At 53.9% G+C, this 24,440-nt stretch overlaps 1 protein-coding gene across 1 annotated transcript in view; it reads right to left on the reverse strand.

Moving 5' to 3' along the window:
* Positions 1–17,468: 17,468 nt before the first annotated feature.
* LMX1B (LIM homeobox transcription factor 1, beta) overlaps positions 17,469–24,440 on the reverse strand; it is a gene marked incomplete at its 5' end in the record, with an annotated part of 83,310 nt that continues 76,338 nt past the window's right edge. Inside the window, 5 exons of the mRNA XM_011988724.1 lie at positions 17,469–17,626; positions 17,918–18,082; positions 20,048–20,114; positions 20,261–20,338; positions 20,540–20,721. Coding sequence (XP_011844114.1) covers positions 17,469–17,626; positions 17,918–18,082; positions 20,048–20,114; positions 20,261–20,338; positions 20,540–20,721 — 650 coding nt within the window. The remainder of the gene's footprint in view (positions 17,627–17,917; positions 18,083–20,047; positions 20,115–20,260; positions 20,339–20,539; positions 20,722–24,440) is intronic.

The following is a 24,440-nucleotide window of genomic DNA, read 5'->3' on the forward strand; positions in this document are numbered from 1 at the left end:
ATTCATAAACACATAGGGAATTTATAAAAAGTGACTGCATATTGTGGTCAGAGAACATAATGTAATTCTTAGCAGGGCATGGTGGCTCACATCTGTAATCCCAGCACTTTGGGAGGCAGAGGTGAGTAGATCACGAGGACAGGAGTTCGAGACCAGCCTGGCCAACATGATAAACCCCGTCTCTACTAAAACAACAACAACAACAACAAAAATATAATGTAATTCTGATCAAATTATAATAACTAGTATACAGATCATGTTTCTGTGACTCACAATGCAACTAAGTTAAAAGTTAAAGACAAAGCAATAAAAAAATTCCCATATGTTTATAAATACGAAAAACATTACATTGAAATTTTTTTTTTTTTTTGAAACCAAGTTTTGTTTTTGTTGCCCAGGTAATCCACCCGCCTTGGCCTCCCAAAGTGCTGGGATTACAGGCATGAGCCATCGCGCCCGGTCCACGCTGAAAATTTAAAAGATACTTAGAACTGAATGGAAATATTACATATCAGGCCAGGCAGGGTGGCTCACATCTGTAATCCCAGCACTTTGGGAGGCCGAGGCAGGCAGATCACTTGAAGTCAGGAGTTCGAGACCAGCCTGGCCAGCACGGTGAAACCCCATCTCTACTAAAAATACAAAAAAATTAGCTGGGTGTGGTGGCACATGCCTGTAGTGCCAGCTACTTGGGAGGCTGAGGCAGGAGAATGGCTTGAACTCGGGAGACGGAGGTTGCAGTGAGCCGAGATCACCCCACTGCACTCCAGCCTGGGTGACAGAGCAAGATTCCATCTCAAAAAAAAAAAAAAAAAAAAAAATTACATATCAAAACTTATGTAATGATGCAAAGCAGTAATTTGTGGAAAATTTAGAGCTTTAAATGCTTTTTTAAAAAGGCTAACAACTAATGAGCTAAAGCATACAACTTAAGACATTAGAAAAAGAACAACAGAGCTCAAAGACAGTAGAAGAAAGGATACAATAAACCAATTAAATAGAAAAATAAAGACAAAATAGAGCAAATCAACAAAGTGAAAAATTGAAAATCTTTGAAAGACTAACAAAATAGATAAACATTTGGCAATAGTTATAAAGAATAAAAAGATACATGACATAAATAAGTATCATTAAGAATGGGAAAGGAAATATTGCTACAGATGGAGCAGAGATTAAAAAGATAAGAGAATATTCTGAGCAGCTTTGTATTAATACCTTTAAAAACAGGCAAAATGGACAAATTCTTTCAAACACAAAACCTACTAAAACCGACTCAAGAAGAAATAAAAATCCTGGATAGTTTCATAGCCATTAAACATAATTAGGTTGTAGTTAAAATATTTTTACATAGAAAACACCAAGCACTGGTCAGGCATGGTGGCTCACACCTGTAATCCCAGCATTTTGGGAAGCTGAGGCAGATGGATCACTTGAGGCCAGGAGTTCCAGATCAGCCTGGCTAACATGGGGAAACCCCATCTTTGCTAAAAATACAAAAATTAGCCAGGTGTGGTGATGCAGACCTGTGGTCCCAGCTACTCGGGAGGCTGAGGCAGGAAAATCGCTTGAACCTGGCAGATGGAGGTTGCAGTGAGCTGAGATCGCCCCTCTGCACTCCAGCCTGGGTGACAGAATGAGATTCTGTTTCACACACATAAACACACACACACACACACACACACACACACACACACACACACGATTTAAAAACAAAACAAAACACGAAGCCCAAATGATTTTAAACATTCAATGATTAGATATTACAATTTTATATAGACTCTTCTAGAGAAAAAAAATGAGGGAACACTCATCAGCTTACTTTGTGAAACAAATATAATCTTATCACCCAAACCAGGACAACCTCATGCATGTACCTAGGTGCAAAGATCACGAAATAATAGTAAAAAACTGAATACAACAAAACACTTTAAAATGCATGGCCAAACTGGGTTAATACCATGGATGCAAGGGTGGTTAAACATTAATACATATTATATATCAACATCATATTAATATCAGAAATGTAGCTTATATATTACTTATATAAAACATTATATTACACATTAGAATATCATATATGTCATATAATACCATTTTTATGTGTATGAAATGTGTAAATATATGCAGTGACAGTGGGTTGAAGGAGAAAATCTGTGCAAAAATGCATTTAATAAAAAGCAATACCCTTTCATGATTAAAATTTTTATCTCACTAGGTATACAAGGGAATTTTTTTAAGTGGCAAAATTTAGCAAAATCACACCCAGCAGTAAAAAGTAAAAAACATTCTCCTTAATAGAACAAGGCAAGGATCCCAACTGATAGCTACCTAATCAACATTTTATTGGAAGTTCTAGCCAAGGTGTTTAAAACAAAAGAAAGAAAGAAAAGGTATAATGATTAGAAACAAACAAAACTATCATTACTTCCAGATTATATTATTATCTACGTAGAAAAATCCAAAGTAATCTACTGAGAGTTATTAGAATTAATGAAAAAGTTAATCGAGGTGGCAGGATATAAGACCAATATTCTAAACTAAATTGCTTTTCTCCACACTTGTTTATAAAAGTAAACAATTCAGGAAAAGACAATATTTAAAATAGCAACAGACAGAAAGGAATCTAAAAATAAATCTAATAAAAGTTATGTAAGACCTGATACAGGAAAATGACACAACTTTATTTTACAAAATTAAAGAGCTGGGCATGGTGGTTCACGACTATAATCCCAGCACTTTGGGAGGCCGAGGCATGTGGATCACTTGAGGCCAGGAGTTTGAGACCAGCCTGACCAACATGGTGAAACCTCATCTCTACTAAAAATACAAAATTAGCCGGGTGTGGTGGCTCACACCTGTAATCCCAGTTACTTGGGAGGCTGAGGCAGGAGAATCGCTTGAAGCCATGAGGCGGAGGTTGCAGTGAGCTTAGATTGCACCACTGCACTCCAACCTGGGCAACAAGAGCGAAACTCCATCCAAAAAAAAAAGAAAAAAAAAAAAAGAAGACCTAAACAACAGGGAGATTTATTCTTTTCAAGGGGGGAAAGACTAAAATTGTCCATAATTTTATCAATTCTCCTTATATTGATCAAAAGAGCGATTACAATTTCAATCAAAATCCAAATCGAATTTTTCAAGGTACTTTACAAATTTTCTAAAACCTATTCGGAAGAGAAAAAGCTCAAGAGTAGTTGTACACTCCTGAAGAAGAAATGGTGGAAGAACCGGTTCTAAGTGCAATAGAGACATTATAAAATATTAGTAGTTAAGATTATGTGGGACTGGCACAGGAATAGGCCAACAGAACAATGTAACAGTAATAAACATACTGATGGGAACCTGACATATGACAGGACTGGTATTTCAGATTGCCAGGAAAGTCTAGACTATTCAATGCAGGGTGCTGGGATCATTTGTTATATCCACATGGAAAAATAGGACATTGGATCCTTCCTTCATCTCTACCCAAAAAATAAATTCTCGTGAGCCGAGATCGTGCCCCTGCACTCCAGTCTGGGTGGCAGAGAGAAACTCCATCTCAAAAACAAAAACAAATACAACAACAAAAACAAACAGAATGTCATTAATATATAGCTTAGTGAACGGTGGCAATGTGAATGCAGCAATGTGGGTGAAAGCTAGAAACGATCTTGAGGGAAAAAAGAAATTAGCAGAAGACTGCACATATATGATATCACTCATATGAAGCTCAAAAACAAGCAAAACTGAACAATATATAATTAGGGGATCAGAAGTTATTTTTTAAAAAGCAAGGCAACTGGCCAGGCACGGTGACTCACACCTGTAATCCCAGCACTTTGGGAGGCTGAGATGGGAGGGTCGCTGGAGCCCAGAAGTTAAAGACCAGCCTGGGCAATATGGGGAGACCCCATCTCCACAGAAAAATAAAAATAAAAAATTAGCTGGGTGCAGGGGTGTGCACCTGTAGTCCCAGCTACTTGGGAAGCTCAGGTGAGAGAATAATGTGAGCCCAGAAGTTCAAGGCTGCAGTGAGCTGTACTTCAGCCTAAGGGACAGAGTGAGATTCTGTCTCAAAATAATAATAATAATAATAATTAGAAATAAATAAATAAAAACAACCCACTGATAAACATACAACGTAATATAGTGATTATCTTCAGGGGTGCGATAGGAAGATGGAATGGAGCGGAATACACAGGAAGGCTTAGTGGTTTTGACAATATTCTAGTTCTTATGGTTGGCATTGGCATAGGTATTCATTTTATTATGCTTAATAACTTACGTCAATTGTATATTTTCTTTGTGTATGTATCAAATATAACACAGTGAAAATAAACTCCAGTATTGTGCTGCTTTTATTTTATTTTATTTTATTTTATTTTTTCAGACGCAGTCTCACTCTGTCCGCCAGGCTGGAGTGCAGTGGCGCGATCTCGGCTCACTGCAACCTCTGCCTCCCGGGTTCACGCCATTCTCCTGCCTCAGCCTCTTGAGTAGCTGGGACTATAGGCACCCGCCACTGCGCCCGGCTAATTTTTTGTATTTTTAGTAGAGACAGGGTTTCACCGTGGTCTCGATCTCCTGACCTTGTAATCCACCCGCCTCGGCCTCCCAAAGTGCTGGGATTACAGATGTGAGCCACCGCACCCGGCCTTGCATTTTTTTTTTTTTTTAAGAAAGATAAGAAACAAACAAAAAGGCAAAGGAAGATTGTTAAATAAAGGGCTGTACAAAGACAAAGATAGAGTAGATTAAGGTCAACAAAAAATAATGTAGGAGTATCAACAATATTATCAAAGTGGAATTCAAGGCCAAAAGCATTCAACAGAACAAAGAGGGACAATACTTAATGAAGAAAGATACATCCTTCTCCAAGGATATAAAACAAGAATAAACTTTGTTGTATCAAACAATACAGCAGCTACATATATATCAGCAGCTACACACACAAATATATACATATACACACATATATGTATATATATGTATATGTGTATATATACACACATATGTGTGTGTGTGTATATATATATACACCTACCTTCTACCTTCTCCAGTGATTTGGAAAGAGGCCAAGGAGTATGGCCACGCTCCCTAGTGGTCCCAGTCTAGCCTTGTCCAGCCTCCCAATCCCAGCTCCTACATCCATTCCTATACCTAGCCTCCCCATGGGATGATCCCTGCTCCTTCCTGCTTCTCCTGACCTGCTGCATTAGCTCATGCTGCTAGTAAAGACATACCAGAGACTGGGTAATCTATAAAGAAAAAGAGGTTTAATGGACTCACAGTTCCATATGGCTGGGAAGGCCTCACAATCATGGCGGAGGGTGAAGGAGCAAGGGCAAGTCTTACATGGCAGTGGGCAAGAGAACATGTGTAGGGAAACTGCCTTTTATAAAACCATCAGATCTCATGAGACTTAATCACTATCACAAGAACAGCACCAGAAACCACGCCCCACCCCGCTACGATTCAATCAGCTCCCACTGGGTCCCTCCCGTGACATGTGGAGATTAAGGGAGCTACAATTCAAGATGAGATTTGGGTGGGGACACAGCCATACCATATCACCTGCCTACTGTTGGCCAATTTTTTTTTTTTTTTTTTTTTGAGATGGGGTCTTTCTCTGTCACCTAGGTTGAAGTGCAGTGGCATGATCTCTGTTCATTGCAACCTCCACCTCCCAGGCTCAAGTGATCTTCCTGCCTCATCCTCCAGAGTAGCTGGGACCGCAGGTGCATGCCACTACACCTTGCTAATTTTTTGCATTTTTGGTAAAGATGGGGTTTTTCCATGTTGCCCAGGTTGGTCTCGAACTCCTGAGCTCAGACGATCCACCTGTCTCAGCCTCCCGAAGTGCTGGGATTACAGGCATGAGCCACCATGCCCATCTGTTCACCAACTTTCTAGGCTCCTACACTACCCAATGCCCTCTCCTGAAGGGCCTTTATTCTGTAAAAAGTGAACCCATTCTCTTTCTTTCCCTTCCAGCTCTGTAAAGCATTTCCTATCTGTGCTTGGTCATGTGACCTTAGCAAGCTGCTGACCAGTCTGAGCTCTGCTCTTCCTCTCTGAGCAGCACAAGGCAAGGATGTAAGGAGCCCAGACTGTTCCTGTGTAGGGCTGGGATGGGCCAAGAGAAGGAACGTTGCTCTCCGGCCCTCAGTTTCCCTCTTTCCCTGTTCCTCTTGTCTTGTCATGTCTGAACCAACCTGCTGGCTGGTGCCCAGGGAGCAGCTTAGGAGGGGCCACACCTCCCAGCCCTGCCTCTGCATCCTCACTGTAAAGAGGCCTTTGCCCCTGTCCCTCAGGCCACTCCAAGGCACTCCTGGGCTTGGAGCCTGCGTTGGTGAAGGCTGCCCCACCCCACAGAATGGCATAGTTGCAGAAAATTGGGGCTTTTCCTGTCTGGGTCTGTCCTGGCTTTTCTTCTAGGCAGAGTTGCTTATTTACGCTGGTAACCTGCTCTCAGGAACTGCTGTCCACCAGCTCTGTGACCTTGAACAAGCCCTTTCACCCCTCAGAGCTTTGGTGTCTTCATCTATGGAATAGGGATAATAATAACACCCTGAGTGAGAATTAAATGAGATAATGCCTGGGCCAGGTGCTGTGGCTTATGCCTGTAATCCCAACAGTTTGGGAGGCCGAGGTGTGGGGATTACTTGAGGTCAGGAGTTTGAGACCAGCCTGGCCAACGTGGCGAAACTGCCGTCTCTACCAAAAAGTATCAAAATTAGCCGGTGTGATGGCGCATGCCTGTAATCCCAGCTACTTGGGAGGCTGAGGCAGGAGAATCACTTGAACATGGGAGGCGGAGGCTGCAGTGAGCCGAGATCGCACCATTGCACTCCAGCCTGGGTGACAGAGCAAGACTCCATCTAAAAAAAAAGAAAACAAAAAAAGAGATAATGTCTGAAGCACTGACCCATCGTGGTAAGTACTCAAAGCCCAGCAGCTATCGTCATTGTGTTCATCTTCGTTATTACCACTATTAACTGGGTGTTGGCCGGGCATTTTATAAGCAAAAAGATCAAATGCAATAAGTTGCCTTCTTACAGAATTGCAGCTTCACTTCATTTTTGCAGAGCATGATTGCAGTTTTCTTCCCTTGTCACAATCATTCTGTTTGTGGACATTTTTGTGATGGGTATAAACTGATTATTTGCTTATAAGTAACTCAGCACCAATAATTCACTTTTTCAATTGAACTCTGTAGCATGTGAAGTACCCCGCTGCCTGTCCCTGAGGCACAGACTCAAGTTCCAGCTGTGGGTAAATCAGAGTTGTCCCTGCTCTGTGTGTGTGAGGGGAGCCAGCGGAGACCCCATACCAGGCAGGTGCTGGTGGACCACGAGACCTGTGATGGCAGGAACCTCTCTTGCAGCGATGATATATGTTGTCCGTTGTGTATTTTGCATCAAAAATCATCATTTTCATTTGTTCCCAGGAAATCTCTTGACAATATCCTGTTGGATGCAATTTGCGGAAAAAATGTCGCCAAAGCAATGCCTCCTCTTAAATACCAGCTCAAAATCCGTGCACAGGTGAGGTGTAGAGTTTTCGCAAACCATGTTTGTGTAAGTGAGGCAGAGTGATGTTGTGAAATGTGAAGGAGAAAGTGCAAAGACAGTTACTGTGTGCTGTTGAGAATCATTTTAGCTACTACTTTTTTTTTGAGCACTGATTTTTATACCAGAAACTTAAAAGTATCTCATTTATTCACCCCAAAACTCTGTGAGATGGTGTGGGGTTTAAACAGGACTCTTTGGTGACAAGCGACAGAGACTCAAACTAGCTTAAGCAATTAGTGCTTTATTGGCCATTTGTTAGCCCTTTAATGCCTTCCTAAACTGAAGCCTTGGGGCCGCCCCTCTCTCTGACTCTTTTCCTTCTGCCTGTGAATTGGCCGTGAGCTCTAGGGCTCCCCCGCGTGGCGAGGAACATGGCTGAGCGCATCCCTGCACTGTCATCCAAGAAGGGGCCCCGACCTCGGCTTTGGACGGGTCACAGGGAATGAGGTGCTCTGGCCACCAGGCTCAGAGCTGGCTGACTGGCAGGCACAAGCTCCCACTGCCTAGGCCTCGATGCCGCCTCTGGCGCGGTCCGTGCGGTCCCGGGAAGCCCAGGTGTCTGTTCCCTTGACAGCTGCCCATCAGCCTCAGAGATGGGGCAGGGAAGGCTGGTGCGACAGGAAGCACAGCTGGCAGAAGCTTCCCTGGCCTAAAGGAGGTGTCCACCTGCTCTGGAAGTATCCACAGGGGACGGCTCATTCCCTGGATGGATGAGCCTTGCTGTGGTCGGGGACCCCCTCATGTGCCCCGAAGCGGTCCTGGGGAAGGGGAAGCTGGTCTGGGGCCTGGGGAGGGCCTAAGCCTGTTGCCTTTGCTCGAGGGAAAAGGGGCTGGCTGGGCTGGGGCTGCGGGTGGGGGTAGGAGGTGGCAGCTCAGGGGATGGGGTGGGAGGTGGGCGGTGGCTGCTCAGCTGTCCCCTACTTCCTGCTCATGGCCCTCCCTCTGGGCTCGGGGAGCGCAGTAGGCGGGGGCCAGGGTGCTCCGGGTAAAGCAGCGCCCCCCAGGCTTTTAGCCTTCCTGATCCTCACCATCCCCAGCAATGAAGCCGGTGGCAACCGTCCCCGCCGCACAGGTCGGCGTGAGGAGCCCGTGGGTCGGGCATAACAAGGCTCCGAAGCGGTTGCTATCGTTTTTGGTTTTTCCCTGCCCATCTCCCTCTGTTTTCCTCCAGGACGTTTGTCCCTGCACTGCCCCAGCCCTGGTTCAGACCCCAGCCTGCCGCGTCCCAGCTGTGTGGCCTCAGGCAGGCTCCCTAACATCTCTGAGCCCGCTCTCCTGTCCTGTGAAATGGGAATGCGCACTTCCATCCACTCAGGGTTGCGTGAGGAATCCACGGCGTCCTCGGTGAGCAGCACCCACGCAGTGCAAGGCTCACAGAAGCCTCCGCGGAGGCGGCGTCCTCGCTCCCGCCTTCTTTGGCCACGATTAGGAGCCCTCCGCAGTCCCCGCCGCCCCTCAGCGCTCCGCCGGCCACGTGGGTTACACCTGAGTGACTCCCGATCGCCACCTCGTGGCCTGACGGGTGACTGCAGGTTTGTAGCGAAATTCAAACGCTCTTCTGGTCTGTTCTGGGGATTTAACAGCAAAGCGCCCCAAGATTTGATACGGGGACGGGGGTTGGGGGCGAGGAGTGAAAGCGGAATGCTCCCCCACAGCAAGCCACCTGCACGTTCGATGCAGAGGGAAGATGCACCAGGGGCCGCTTGCCCCTGGGCCCGTTCCCACGGGATTCTGTGCTCCTTTTATTCCCTGCTAAATCAAAGAGCAGGATGTGACGTGTTAAGTGTCTCTTGCTGCCAAGGACCTGACTGACCCTGGCATGCCCAGCGTGGTAATGCGGGGGCTCTCACCTTCTGCCGCCTCCAGCCTTCAGACTCTGAATACAAGTTGCCTGTGCCCTTGTATTCATTTTAGCTACTACTGCCCCAGACTGCTGCAGCTCCCGCCTCTGAGCCTGTGCTCCACCTGCCCGCCTCCTCTCACCCCACGCATGCTGACTCATCTTTGCAGGCTCAGCCCGAACGTCCCTCCTTTAGGAGGCTTTCTCTGCTTTCCCAAGCACAGCCATCAGCCTGTCACTCGTTGAGTCCCTGTAAGTCTTTCTCCTAACTCCTTCTTAGGCTCCGCCCAGGTGGGCTGGGTCTGGGGAGGGTCTGCCAAGCCAGGGCTGAAGGGCAAAGTGAGAAGCAGCCCAGGGCAGGTCTCCCTTCTCCTGTTAGGCTGCAGGAGTTGCTCTGAAGTCAAAGCCATGAACAGAGTCCCCGTGTCCATCAATGCCTGGGGTCAAGGTGTGCCTGGCATAGAGTCAGGGGACACTCATGCCAAAGGGGGCTTCTGGGGCAGACCAGTGGCAGTTGGAGGACAGGGAATCCTGGAGGAATGGGGGTTGGAGGGCAGTGTCCTCGTCTTCCAAATGGACATAATTTGCCCCCAGGGCTGCAAGGTGTCAGTGAGGCAGGACACAGGAGGCTCAGCCAGTGTCAGGTGCATGGGAGTGCTTCCCGAGTGCTCCCTTCCCTGCTGATGAGGAAGCAAGAGGAACCAGTAGCCTTCTCCCAACGCTCTGCCTCTCCACCAGCTGACCACCCTGCAGGCCAGGCATTGACCTGCCACTGCACTGCCTGTATCTGGGGTGCCACTCACATGGCGCTAGGGATTGCATGGCCCTATGCGGTAGCCCTTCTCCTGACTGTTCCCCGCATGCCCATCTGTCCAGGCTGATTGTCAATCTGTACAGCTGCTGCACATACCTCACCTTCTCCAGTCTGGGATGCACGACAGGGGCTGGCAGCAGTGAGGGGTTCCAGAGGCAGGACTGGGGGCTCTCAGAGTCATTGAAGATAAGTTTTGTAGGGTACCTCAGAGTCATGTTCCTTGCCTGGGATCTCTCCTTTCTCAACTCCACAGGATCCATGGCCTAAACCTCCAACCCCAAATTCCTGGGAGGAATCATTCCGGAACAAGTTACTCTCCAAGCCTCAGTTTTCTTATCTGTACAATGGGCTAGGAGCTGTTCTGAGTTGTTGAGGGCCAGTGGGCCAAAGTCTGAGGCTGGCAGGGGCAGGCATTCCACTAGTGTCCGTCCTGTTTAACATTGGCCCCTGGGTTGGGCACAGTGGCTCTCTCCTATAATCCCAGTGCTTTGGGAAGCCAAGGCAAGAAAGTTGCTTGAGACAAGGAGTTCAGGACCAGCGTAGGCAACATAGACTTCATGTCCACAGAAAAACTTAAAAAATTAACTGGGCATGGTGATGTGTGCCTGTAGCTCCAGCTACTCAGGAGGCTTGAGTTGGAGGATTGCTTGAGCCCAGGAGTCTGAAGTTTAGAGTGAGCTATGATTGTACCACCTCACTCCAGCCTGGGTGACAGAGTCAAAATTAAAAATCTGCTCCCAGAAAGGGGGTTCAGAGGGTGACCGCTTATTCCCCGGGACTCAGCATACATTTTCTCTACCAATCCATGCCTTTACCTTCTGGACTAGGGGATAGAAGACAGGCAGGTGACAAGGGAGAGACGGATTAGCACAGCTCCTCCCCTTCACCCCTCACCCCACATTTTTCAGTGACAGGATTTTAAATGGTTGCTATAGGCAAGAGAGCTGTCAGCCCATTATGGGCGAGGGTGGAGCTTAGAGGGCTCCTCACATGGGCCCGGCCTGTGGCTTGGACAGGAAGCCTCATTAATCCTGCCTTTGTACTGTGCAGTCTGGGCTGAGCGACTTGATTTCTCTGAGCCTCAGTGAAGCACTCTGAAGGTAGGAGTTTCCATGTTCCGGGGGCCCTGGGCCTGACCTGGAGGACCGGATCGCGGGGCCACAGAGTCTGGCCTTGGGGAGGCAGCTGGGATGGTGGTCAGGCCATGGGTTTGCAGCTGCACCTGGGTTCGAACCCTGGTTCTGCTGTCCCTTGCTAGCTTTGCTGCACTGGGCTGGTCGCTTTCACCTTCCGAGCCTCAGTTTTCTCGGAAACAGGGGGACCTGCCTCTTGGGGTTGTCGGGGTATAGATGGGGACATGAACCAGAGGTCCTCCACGTCGTTAGACTCTGGAGGCGGCTGGAACCGCCCAGGGCGGGCTGTGAATGGCGAGCCCAGAAGAGGGTGCAGGGCAGGGCCTGCCCCTAAGGGTCACTGGTGCCCACGGGCATCCAGAGGGATGAGAGGTGGCCTTTGGGTGGTCTGCGCCACAGGTGTGGGGAGAAGAGGCCGGGGAGCAACCAGAGGGCTGGTGGAAGGGAGAGAACACTGGGGCGTCAGGTCTGTGGGCAGGAGGCCCAGAGGCCTCTCAGATGCAGACATGCAAAGATAGGCAATGACGCCCCGTGTGGGATGCAAACATCCCCACCAGCAGACCGCCACACCAGGGACGCGCATCTCCAGGTGCAGAGACACGCGGCCTCGCCAGGAGACACAGCCATGCACGATGGCCTGTCACCTGCAGACCTCCAGCTTCATGCAGGACATATCCAGGCAAACCGGTCCACAGAGCTATTCCATAGACACACACACGTCCACACGTGCACACACACCCTGATAATTTCAAGGAACGCACCTTGAAAACCAAATCCCCTCGAGTCTCTGCCATCACCACCACACTCCCCATCCCTGCCGCCATCTCTGGAGACCCCACATCCCATCCCAAGTCCTCATGATTCCTCAGGGTTTGGCTTCAGCTTCTTCCTTCTCCCATGCCTTACTCCTCTGGGGAGCTCATCCATCTCATGCCTCAGTGGCCAGCCACCTGGTTGAAGACCTGGGTGCTCAGCATCCCGTCCGGTCACTTTGAGGCCCAGCCCTGGCCCAGGATATCTCCACTTGGATGCCTGGGAGATCCCCAGCTCACATGCCCAGACCACACATCTCCCCACTCCCTGTGCCTGCTGTGCCCCCATCTCCGTGATCCAGGGACCTAGATGTCACCTGGACTCCTCCCTCACCAATATCTATGGAATCTGCCCCCTCTTTTCTCCCCACTGTTGCCACGCTAGTCAAAGCCATCATCACTTCTCACCTGGTGACCCAACTGACCTCCCAGCTTCTATCCAGTCACCCTGATCTAATCGGATCTGTTCTCTACTTAGCAGCAAGGCCCTGAATGGTCTGGCCCTGCCCTCAAACTTTGTTGTTCTTGCAGTTTAGGAGATTCACAAGATTTTGCCTGCCTCTAAGGTTTTGGACAAGCCTGGAATGTTCTCAGACACCCCTTCTCACTCCCAGTCCCCCCAATGCCAGGTAACTTCAGATCTCAGCTTAATATGTAGCTTCTTCCAGGAAGCTTTCCATGATTCTCCAACCTCCAGACGAGGCTGGGTACCTGAGTAACAGGGCTTCTTTGTACCTCAAGTGAACTCACATCACACTGTTGATCTCCTTGAAGCAGGGATAGCCAATCCCCAGTTCTCAGCTTGGTGGCTGGCACTTAAGGGGCCTTCATAAACACTGGTTGATTGAATGAATGAAAGTGTTGGAGAATGGGGTAGAGTGAAATGGAGATGGGGCGAATGCATTTCTTTTAAGGTTGGAGATGGCTCGGGGTTGCGATGAGACAAGGGTGGAATAGAAGAGAATCACGGGAGGGTTGGGCAAGACCAGGGACCTCAAGGCCTCCCACCTCCTGACCTGCTGTCCCTGGTGGCCATCAACAAATCTGCTAATGTCGCATGCAGGACCGGCCCAGGCCCAGGACAGCCCCTTCCTCCACCCAGGCCCTGCCCACCAAGGAGAAGCACCACAGGCGTGTACAGGTTGGTTTATTTACAAATATACTGATGTCTCATTTTTTTGTTGTTTCCATTTCTGCTGTTGTGGGAAGAGGTGGAAGGTGAGAGTGGAGGGCAGGGTGGGGGGTGGCGGTGTGGTAAACGCTAATAAATAATTTAACAATGACAAGTTATTAAATAAAATGTGTCTGGGGATGGCGGGTGGGCAGTGAGAGTCTGTCTGTACAAGGAAAACAGGAATGGCCGGTGGCCCATCCCCACACCTGGCTGGGCTGGGCTCCCATGCGACCCGCAGGTGGGGTCGGGGGATCTAGCAAAGAGGCTCATTGGCAATGGCGCCTTCCAAGGGCCAAATGTCGGAGTGGTCTTTCCTGCTCCCCCAGTCCCCAGGCCACATGTGCCTGCGTGTGGGTCCATGAGCCTCCGTGTGCATCCAGGTGTGAGTGTGTGTGTGCGAGCGTGTGCGTACGAGCGTGGAGCCCTTTCCCCACAGGCCAGACTTAGCCCTAGAGCTGCAGGCTCTCCCTCACCCTAGGTGGTGCCCAGAGCTCAAGGATGGAGCCGGGCAGGCATCAGGCAATCCTCCTTCCCGAGGCCCCCTGCATGCGACATGAAAAGGGCATTCAGATGGGGGCGGTGGGGAGGCAGCCTCTTGCTAGGAGGCTGCAGGGCTTCCCAAAGGAGAAGAGGCTTGTCCCTGTCGGGCCCTGCTCATCTGATGCAGTGCCAGGGCCTTCCCACATTCACCCACCCTCAGGAAGCCTCCAAAGATGCCCAGCCACATGCACCAACCCCCTCTCCAGGCTCTTTCCAGGCTGTGCTGGTACCTTGGTCTGACCCTTGTGAGCAGTGTCTCTGGGTGACCTCCCTGTGCATTTCCCAAGATAGCGGAGTCCCTGGGAGGCTTCACAGAGGAGGCGGATGAGGCTCTGGCTGGGGCCATGAGCCCAGCTTCTTGTCCCTCCTCTGCCCTGTGTCACCTGGGGTGATTCGTTCCTCTTTCTGCAGCTTGACTTCCCCAGCAGGGAAGTGGAACTTGGCCTTTTGCCAAGACCCCCCCACCCCCGCCCACCTCTCATTCTTTTTTGCTCTGGAGACCACACAGTTATCTGTCTCTTCCCACCCCAGCCCCCTTAGTGATGAAGGTTCCATGTCATGGCAGGGGCGAGGGGTGGTCCTGGCTACTCCCTGCCCAGCTCCCAGCCGAGGCTGCAGCTGCTCCCGTAAAGTGGGAGAAGGCTGCCCGGCCCTGCAGGCTTCTGCTGGGTGGTCCTGAACACATTGCCTCCCTTCTCTGAGAAATGGGTCCCTGCCATGTCTGGACTCTGGCTAGGCCGGACAGTCTGGCTTTCCTTCTAGGAGAGACCCCCCAAGGGCAGGCCGTGCAACTTGCTCATCTGTGTGCCACACACAGTCTGGGGCTGGGTGGGGTGGGCGCTGGTGTCTGGGAGCCTGTGGGCAGCAAGGCACAGCACAAAGGGCCCCGAGCCACCGCTGACAGGGTGCCTGCAGCACGAGGAGCTCTCTGAGGTCCCTTCTGGCTTTGTCTGTGGGTCACAAGTGTGCTGTCCCTAGACCAGCTCCTGGCATGGGGTCCCGACTGGATTTGGGGGCTTGTGAGGCCCCAGAATGGGAAGATGTGACCCCAGCGGCTGGCAAGTTTACTAAGAACAATTTGTGACCCCCTGACCTGGGTCATTCACAAACCACAGGGGACAATGGGGCACAACGTCCCTGTTCTCAGCTCAGCTCAGCTCTGTCCCTAACCTGGACCTTGGACAGGCCTCTTTCCCTCTCTTGCCTCAGGGTTTTCAGCTATAAAATAAGGGGCGGATGAGATGACCGCTTCTGATGTCCCTTCCAACTTATCGGGTCTGAGAGAGAAGGGCCGGGTCCTCTGTAGGGGTAGGGTGTCTGCCCCTGCATCTGCCCAGAATGTCCCTGGCACGATTCAGATGGTGCATGTGCAAAGGGAGAAAGAGGGGTGTCTCTCCAGAAGCCAGCGCAGCTGCTGTCCAGGGACCCATGGTGGCACGGACCCTGGGGGGCTGAGGCAGCAGAAGTACCAGGACATCAACTGAGGTCCTTGGAGAGCTGTAGAAGGGCCAGCTGGCTGCTGGGGCCCAATGGGTGGCACAAGGCCTCATGTCAGGCGAGGAGGTTGGCCCAGGACACTCTGGGGGGACTGAGTTCCCCAGCAAACAGGGGAGCAAAACCACAGAACAGGTTGAGCTTGGAGGATTCCAGAGATCCAGGCAGAGGGCCCCAAAAGTGGAAAGGGACATTCATCATCCTTACTTGCTCAAAGGTTGGACCAGGCAGACTTTAGGGTGGTGGCCTAGGGCTTGACTTCAGAGTTAAAAGGCAGGGTTGTGAGCACCTGAACAAGGGGACACAGTGGTCACCAGGGGACAGGGTGGGCTGTGGACAGGTCACCAGTGGACAGTCAGGTCCCAGCAGCCCAGCCTCCTTGCTCGGACAGGGTTAGAGTTGAGCGGGCTGGGGATGGACCTAGTGCACCTGGCTTCCAGCAGGGCGCCTGATGCCATCTTCTGCAATCGCCCTGGAGGAAGGGGGCAGGAAATGCAATTGGAATGTGTCCCCCAAAGAGGGTGGATGAATGGGCCAATGTCAAACAGGCAGAGGCCACCGCGGTCCACACACCTCAGGCGAGACACCCAATGCCAACTCCTCACTGGGCAGATGTGCTGGGAGAGAGCAGAGCAGTGGTCACAGAATCAGGGTGCAGAGCAATTCCACAGGCTGGAATCAATCGAGTAAGAGGGAATGGAAGAGGAAGGAGGTCACAGTGCCTCCCTCAGACTAAACAGTGTCCCCATCCTGCATATACACAGAGAAGAGACGTGGCTTAGCTGTCCCTTGTGCGTGGGGCCCGGGGATTTAGTTACAGCAGGGCAGCGTGGATCTCTTAAGGTCATGTGGCCAAATCACTGTGTTTTGAGTCACATTAACAGAGGCAGGGTGCCACAGCAGGGGAGGTGATGTGCCTGCTCACTTCTGGCCGGCTGACATCAGTGAGAAGGTGAAGTGATACCTGCTCCACATCTTTAGAGGGACAGCTAGAGGCCCGCAGGGGGACAGTATTAAGAGGGAGAGCCAGGGAAGCCTGGCTCTGGGATGCAGGACGGCACAGCTGCCTTGGGCTTGTTGACCTAGTGAGCTCCTTGTCCCTGGAGGTATGTAAGGGGAGGCAGCGGTGGCTGGGGAGAGGACCACATTGCAGATGGGGTGCCCAGCAAGTGCTTTTTGAAGTCCCTGACCACAAGGAGGCTCTGCTGTCTGGCCTGATGCTACCTGGTTCTGGGGGCTCCATCTGCCTCTAGAGTTGGCGGGGCCTGGGGCTGCCCTCCCTGCCCCCCATCTGGGCCCAGGCTGGGATACAACTGGGTCCAGTGCTTCAAGCTCGCCTCTTCCTTTCCCTTTTCTTCCTCTCCAATCGCTCTTACGAAGTGGGGGGGTCCCCTGCCCCTATCTGGCCTCCTTGTCCCTTTCTGACAAGGCAAGGCAGACCCGCTGAGCATCCCTGTCCCTTCTGGTGTCCCCACACAGCTACGTTTGTGTTTTCCTGGGTTTATCTGCGAGTTTGCATGTGTCTGCACGTGGCTCTGTCCCTTTGTGCCTGCCCAGGCTCAGGCCCCGAGCCCGCCCCCTGACAGTGCCTCCCCCTCAGGCCCCTCCCCACTGCTGCTCCAGATTCAGGCTTGGGGGATGCGGTACCAGGCAGTGGACCTGCCCCCAGAGGCCACCCCTGCCCTTGCTGGGGCACAGGTACACACGCTTCTCAGGTCACTGCCTCATGACGCCATTGTCCTGGGGCTCGCATGGAGGGCCATGGACACAGAGAGGACATTTAAAAAAATAGAGAGAATTTAAGCTTCCCAAAAAAGAGATGGGGAGGAGGTGATGGAGGCCAAGGTGGGGCTGGGAGGCGAGTGGCCGTCGAGAGCTCTGGGTCCCTGGGGATGACAAGGTCTCTGTGGGCAGGACACAGCCCCTGCCCAGGCTGTGCCCATCTACCGATCTGGCTGTACCCAACGGGCAGTGGTCAGGCCCTGCCGGCCGAGGGGAGGGCACCATATGGCTGTCTGTCGTCTGTGCGGAGAGCAGGGCGGGGGTGGCCAGGCTGGTGGTCCCCCCCAGGCCCCTGCCCAAGCGTCCGTGCGCCCAGCTGGCCCTCAGGAGGCGAAGTAGGAACTCTGCATGGAGTAGAGCCGGTCGATGGGGTTCCCCACGCGGGCCTGCAGGGAGCCCACATCTGAGGAGCCGAGGAAGCAGTCGCTGAGGCTGGTTAAGGAGGTATCGCTGTCGATGTCGTGGAAGATGGAGTCGTTCCCTGTGGGGGGCAGAAGGGGTGTCAGGACTGGGGTGCAGGCTGGGGCTCCTGGGGGCCCTGTTTGCCCTGTAGGCTGTGTGACTGGAGGCTAGGGAGAGGCAGGATGGCCTGCTGGCTAGTGCAGGCCAAGAGGGGCCGGGGCCCTTCCTGTCAGCAGGAGGCAGGAGGGCTGTGCTGGCCATGCTGCCTGAGCCCTGGGGCAGCAGGTGGCTGTTATGTCCCCAGGTCTGCCTGGCCTGGCAGAGGGCAGGGGCTGTGCTGGGGTGGGCGGGCGGAGGTAGGGCGGCTTACCATAGGGGTTCATGTGGTCACCTGGCATTTGGGGCGGCGTGAGGCCCTGCTGGAAAGGGTCGCTGCTACCGTAGGGGCTCTGCTCCATGGCCACGATCTGCTGCTGCGGTGGGGCCAGCGGCGTGTAGGAGGCCATCATGCCCTCCATGCGGCTGGACAGGACCTCTGGGGGCACAGTGAGCCTTCACCCACTGGCCTGGCCCACGCCCTCCCAGCTACACCCCATGGCCCGGCTTCACCGGCAGCCTCCCCAGTCTGACCCCCTTCTGACTGCCCAGGCACCCCACTCTGGCTGAAGCTGTCCGGACACTGACTCCCCATCCCCTTCCCCAGGTGCACATTCCAGCTCCTCCTCCAGACACAGTTCACCAAAAGCCAGAGGCCTCCCCTCCCCGCCTTCCTTCCTCCCACCACTTCGCCCCTCCAGGGGATCCAGGGAGGAGGCAGACCGCACACAGGCAATAGTGATTCTGCCCTGCATCTGGGAGCACCAAGGTCCCAGACCCAGGCCAAAGAGGCCCTGGGAAGACTTCCTGGAGGAAAGGGCCCTCACCCTGATGTGACTTAAAGAACTAGCAGGGGCTCGACAGGCCGGAGCAGGGGAGGCAAGCCAGGCTGAGGGGCGGCAAACGCATGGACGAGACAGATCGCCGGGTAAGTGAGGGTACAGCATGTGGGGCCGAGAGCCAGGGAGAGAGGTTGGTGTGGGGGCAGACCGGCTGAGAGGGACCACAGGTCATGGGGTGCCAAGCTGGGTGGGGGTCCCCGAGGCCGCTGGGAGCCGCGGGAGGGTTTGGTAGACAAGGGTGAGAAAGGCTGGTAGGAGGAGACCCAGGCTGGGGCCAGTGCGGGAGGAAGCCAGAGGAAGGGTGGGATCTCTGTCAAGGTGGCTGTAGAAGAGACAGCTCCTAGCAGGGTGCGAGAGACATGAGAAGACTTCACTCCCCAACTGGGCACCTCAGCGGTTCAGCAGCATGGGATGAGAAAGGTCAGAGGTGACTCCTGGTTCCTGGCTCGACAGGGCGGATGGTGGTGCCATTTGCAGAGAAGGGTGGGGAGGAGCAGGGCATGCCATGTGCATGTGGGCAGGATGGAGGGAGGCAGGATGGAGGGTACGGCATGGGCTGGGATGAGCTGGGGGGACTGTGGGACCTTCTCAGGGAGGCTGTGTCCAGGAAGTAGCTGGGAACACTGAGGGGTGAGACACAGTCCAGGACCTGGCTGGGAGACCAGAGGCAATGACTGCAGCACCAGGAGGGGCAGAGGGGGAAGCGAGGAAGACGCAGGCGCTAAGGCTGTGTCCTTAGAATCCCAGTCCAGCCTGGCCCCCAGTGCCCGGGTATCTGCCCATTGGTGCCCTGGCACCTGCCCAGAAGCCTCCCTCTCACCGGGGCGCAGGCAGCTGTCTCCCGCCCACTTCAGCAGCCCCAGGGAGCTCCCTGCTCCTCCCTCATGGCCTTGAAGGCCCAGGAGACCAACCCTGGCTCAAGATTCTGATAGGGAAACACGGTTTTTGGTAAAGCCCAGTGATGAGGGGGCCTGACTCATGCCCCTGAAACTGGTCCCTCCCAACTCAGCAGGCCCCTCACGCCCTGACAAGCTTTGTCTGCAGAATTCCAGCAGGGGGGTAGCGCCATCCTGTTAAAGGTACAGGCTTTGAGCTCCAGGCTTGGGGCTGAGGTCCAACTTTGCGCCTTACTGGCTGAGGGATCCCAGGCAGTCCCTCAGTTTCCTCATCTGTGAAATGGGACATGGCGATACCCTTCCTTGCAGTGATCTGCGAGGACAGGGCGAGATGGGGTGTGCTGAAGGCTGAGACCCGTGTCTGCACGCAGTGAGTGTGAGGAGACCATTGCTGTTTTGACTGCAGAAATTCTGCCAGCCCTCCAGGCCACCACTCTGCCATCTCTCCTCCCTGGGTCCCCTAGTCCCCATGGCTTCTCTATTTCTCTGTATCTCGCAGAAGTTTCCTGGGATCTGATGGCCTTGGTGGAAGGCTTTTCAGAAGTTTTGGTAAAAGAAACATGCCAGGCCCCTTTGTCCCTAGCCCTGGGACAGGCTCACCCAGCCCCAGCCCCTGCCCCAGCTCACCCGGGCCCAGGCCCAGCCCCAGTTCCGGCCCTGGCTCACCCTGGCCCAGCCGCTGGGAGTTCTGCTGCTCCTGCTGCTGCTGGTGCCGTCGCGCCAGCTTCTTCATCTGCAGGGATAGCACGGTTCAGGCCGGTGCTGCCCCTCGCCTCCAGGCACAGCCAACCCTACGCCCCCTGGACCACAGTCTTCTGGCTGCCCCCTCTACTCCCACCCTACCCGGGGCCAGGGCGGGTGGAGGGCGTGGCCTCTTACCTTTGCTCTTTGGTTCTGAAACCAGACCTGGACCACACGTACACTGAGGCCCGTCTCAGCTGCCAGCGTCTCTCGGACCTGGCCCAGAGAGAGGGGGATCAGGTCAGGCCATCCAGGGGCAGCAGCTGGGAGATGGCAGGTTTAGGGGGATGATGGGATGTGGGGGGAGATGGAGGATGGAGGGATGTCCCTGCCCCCAGCAGGAGCAGGGGGTGGTCTCCAGAAAGGCAGTGGGTGTGCGGGCACCAGCCTCAGCCCTGCCCCCCGGCCGCCCCTCACCTTTCGGCAAGGCTTGGACGAGACTTCGAAGGAAGCCTTGAAGGCTCTTCGCTGCTGCGTGGTGAGGATGGTCCGGGGTCGCTTGGGCCTCCGCGGGTCCTTCCCGTCATCCCCGCTGCCCTTGCTCTGGCTGCCCTGCCCCTTGGCCGGCTTCATGTCCCCATCTTCGTCCTCGCTCTTCACTGTGGGGGACACAACCCGGCCTGTGAGGAAGGGGCGGGGGCAGCCTGGGCCTCAGCCTTGTCCCCTTAGGCAACCTGCTGCTCAATAGGAGCCTGTCTCCTCTGCTGATACCTGCCATGGCTCCCCAGTGCCCCCAGGATAAGGTCTCCTTCCCTCCCCCGGCCCACAGGCCCTGTCTCGCCTGGGCCCTCGTCTCCTGCCTGCTCTACCCTGCGAGTACACATGGTTATGCACATGGCTGTGTGGACACACACGAAAGTGTGCAAGCAAAGACATGCGCCGCAGATATTCACACAAGAGTGCTAGTGACCACAGCGTATGCACGCACACACTCACGATGCACACTCACCCGCTGGCACATGCACATGGGCCCACAAAGGCCTCGCGCATGCAACTCACAGGCGTATTCACACATACGGGCCCAGGCTCACAGGCAGGAACGTACAGGCCTGCACGCATCTGGACAGACACACACAGCGTGCGGAAGCATATGCACTTCGACCAGCACTACAGCCACACCCACCACACACACACGGCACTTCCCTGCCCCAGGTTTGGGTCTCAGAAATGCCAGCAGCCCCAGATGGATGGCCAAGCCTCCCCAGCCACCACTGGGCCTCCCACTGCCCCCACCCAGGCTGGTCTCCTTTCTTCAGTCCTGTTCTCCTGGGAGCGTGAGGAGGGTGATCTGCTCCCACTGAGAGCCCCTCTGCTGGGCGTGGCCAGCCTCTGCTCTTCCTCAGGAGCCATGGGGCTGGCTGCAGCGGTGTGCTGCCCAGGGATGGGTAGGGACAGATGGTGCTGGGCTCACTGCCTCCACGCAGGCCCTGGCCATGGAAAACCCTTCCCATGTGGCAGACCCTGTTGCCAGAGGGCTCCAGGTTACCCATGGGGCCTGGCAGACCGGGACACCTCCTCTCCATGCCTCCTGTTCCAGTCCTTCCCCACTGCTCCCAGGAACAAGGGCCGAAGCCACCTCCTGGCCTTTCCCTCCTTAAGGTTCACTCCTGGTTGGGCTCGCCCTGTCTGTCAGGAGGGCTTCAAACTGGCCTTGTCCTTTTGGGGGCTAGAGCAGAGTAGGGAGGGTCCTTCACCCTGGGAAATGGGGTCTTCCCCTCTAGCACAGAGGGCCCAGTCCCCTCCTCTCGGCTGGGAAACAGAGGCTGGCTCGGGGCTGTTTGCTTCCCACTGAAGGCTCCAGGGGGCTGAGGAGGGGAGGGCACATCAGATTCCCTGCTTCTCAGGCATCCCCAGCCTGTGGACCAGGTGCTGGTGAAGATCCCTGTGGAGCTGGGCTGCGGGTTGGAGGGGGGGCATCAAAGCAGAGACGGCAAGGCGGGTGGGCCAGAGAACAAGAGGTGTGTGTGCACACAAGCACAATCCACAGTACATGTGAGCATGTGGACAAACATATATGTGCAGCCATGTGGATAGGTGTTTAGTGCACAAGTGTGCTGTGTCATGTGTGTATGTGTGTGTATGCTTAAGTGTGTACACTTGTGTGTGTGCTTTTGCATTCCCAGATAGGTGAACACATATCTCCACATATATGTACATGTATCCACGCTCAGGGTAGGGGTATTCGGGCGTGCATTTTATGTGTTATGTGTACACGTGATCACACACGTGTTTATGTGTATGGATGTGTAGGTCTCAGGGGCAGTGAGCCTGGCGGCATGCACGTTTGTGTCATGTGCACGCAGGTGGACACATCGGTGCGCGTGTGCATCTGGATATGCATGCACCGTCTGTATGCAGCTCAAGTCCTGGAAGCAGGAAGTGGCTTCTCCAGCCGGGACTCCCCGCCAGGACACCCCAGTGAGCCCCGTCCCCGAGGCCTGCCCCCAGCTCAGGCCAGGCCTCACCGGAGTCGGACTCGTCGGGGCTCACAGAGCTGAGCAGGTCCTTCTCCTTCTCGTAGTCACCCTTGCACAGTAGCTGGCCCTCCTTGAGCACGAACTCGTCGCCCTTGCGTAGCTGCCGCTCACACACGCAGCAGCAGAAGCAGCCCAGGTGGTACACGCACTCCAGCGCTCGCATCACAAACTCGGTAGGGGCGATCTTCTCCATGCAGCCGCTGCACTTGGCCGCGAAGAGCCTGCGGATGCACAAAGCGGGTGTGTTGGCTGCGCTCACAAGTCCCTCCCAGAGGCCACTCCCCTCGAGGGCCTCTCCCTCTTGCCGCCCTGACCCTCAGGCCCAGGTGGGAGGGAGATGCCTTCCTTGGGCACCGGGCCAGACAGCAGAAGGGCCCTGCAGCCCTATTCTGCCCACAGGCCCCCAGAGACCCTGGGGTGGGCGTTGGCATCCTGCCTAGAGTCACCTGTCCCGGGCATGGCAGCTCAGGGCCCTTCCAGCTCAGAGACATGGTGGCCACTAGAGGGCAGTGTGCAGGCTCCACCCAAACTTTCCCTGGGGGCCAGGTCAGCCCGTCTGGAAAGGATCCTTTCTTCCTCAGCTCCCTGGTCTCCCTCTCCTCTGATCCTCCCTCACCAACACATCCAACCAATTCCCTGCCCAACCCACTGCCCAGCCTGGGCCCCTCCTCTCCTGCCTGAGCAATTGCCTGGTCCCCTCTCTGGGCTCCTGGCCTCTTCAGTCCTTCAAACCACAGCCCACACAGGGGTCGTCATACACACAGGAGCCTGGGGATCTTTCTAAAATACAAATCGGATCAAGCTGCTTCCCTGCTCCAGACTCTTCCATGGCTCCCTAGTGCCCTTAGGAGACCATCTGAGCTCCTGAGGCTGGCACTCAAGGCCCTTCATGATCCTGCCTCTTCCCTCTCTACCCTCTGCTACCCCAGGCTGCAGCCCCAAAGAACAGCCTGCAGTTTCTCCAGAGCACCATCATGGCAGCCTTTCAACACATCTTTCTCTGTCCTTTGGCTTGGCTAACACCTTCCCATCCCTCTGTCTCAGCTTATGCATCTCCATCACAAACAGATATTCACTGAGAACGTACACAGTGCCAGCCCTACTCTAAGCATCTTATGTGCAGAGATGCATTTAATCCTTGCAACAACTCTACAAGAAGAGAATGAACATTAGCCCCATTTTAGAGATGAGGAAATTGAGGTGCTAAGAGGCAGAGTCACTTGCTCAGAGTCACATGGGTAAATGCTGGAGGCAACTCCCAGGCTGGGCCTAATCCAGCTCCCGTATGACAACGTGGTCCCATCTCCCATCATCTCTGCAGACAAACGAGGGCGGCGGGGGCCGGAGGGGGTCTCTGGGCCCTGGCCAGCACTAGCGGGAGGGACTAGGCAGCACGGCCCCTCCTCTGCTGTGTCTGCTGACCGCTCCTCCCGACACTCCTCCACCCTGTCACGTGTCCTGCTCTGTGGGAACTCAGCTCAACAACACTTTGATGGAAAAATTTATGAAGAATCAAATTATTGCTGCTGGGAGGGAATTAAAACCATTTTTCATTCCCGGCGTCCCCGGGCCACGTCTGCGGGCGCCACCTTGGGAGTGCTGTGCACATCCCATCCCTCTTTATGGCCCGCCATCACGGGCACAGATTACAGCTGCAATTCTCTACTAATCGGTTCTGGAACAGAAATGGCCATAAATGGGAGGCACTCGCCTGCCTCCCTTCCCGGGGCTGCCATCAGAACCGCCCACGGCGAGCTGGTGGGGCGAAGTGGGTAGGGCCGCTTTGAGCTCTGCATGCTGCCTGGGCACTGGCCAGAGCACTCAGCAGGGGGCACCCCCAG

This window comes from Mandrillus leucophaeus, unplaced genomic scaffold (genome assembly GCF_000951045.1).
Source record: "Mandrillus leucophaeus isolate KB7577 unplaced genomic scaffold, Mleu.le_1.0 Scaffold109, whole genome shotgun sequence".
Taxonomy (NCBI): Eukaryota; Metazoa; Chordata; class Mammalia; order Primates; family Cercopithecidae; genus Mandrillus; species Mandrillus leucophaeus.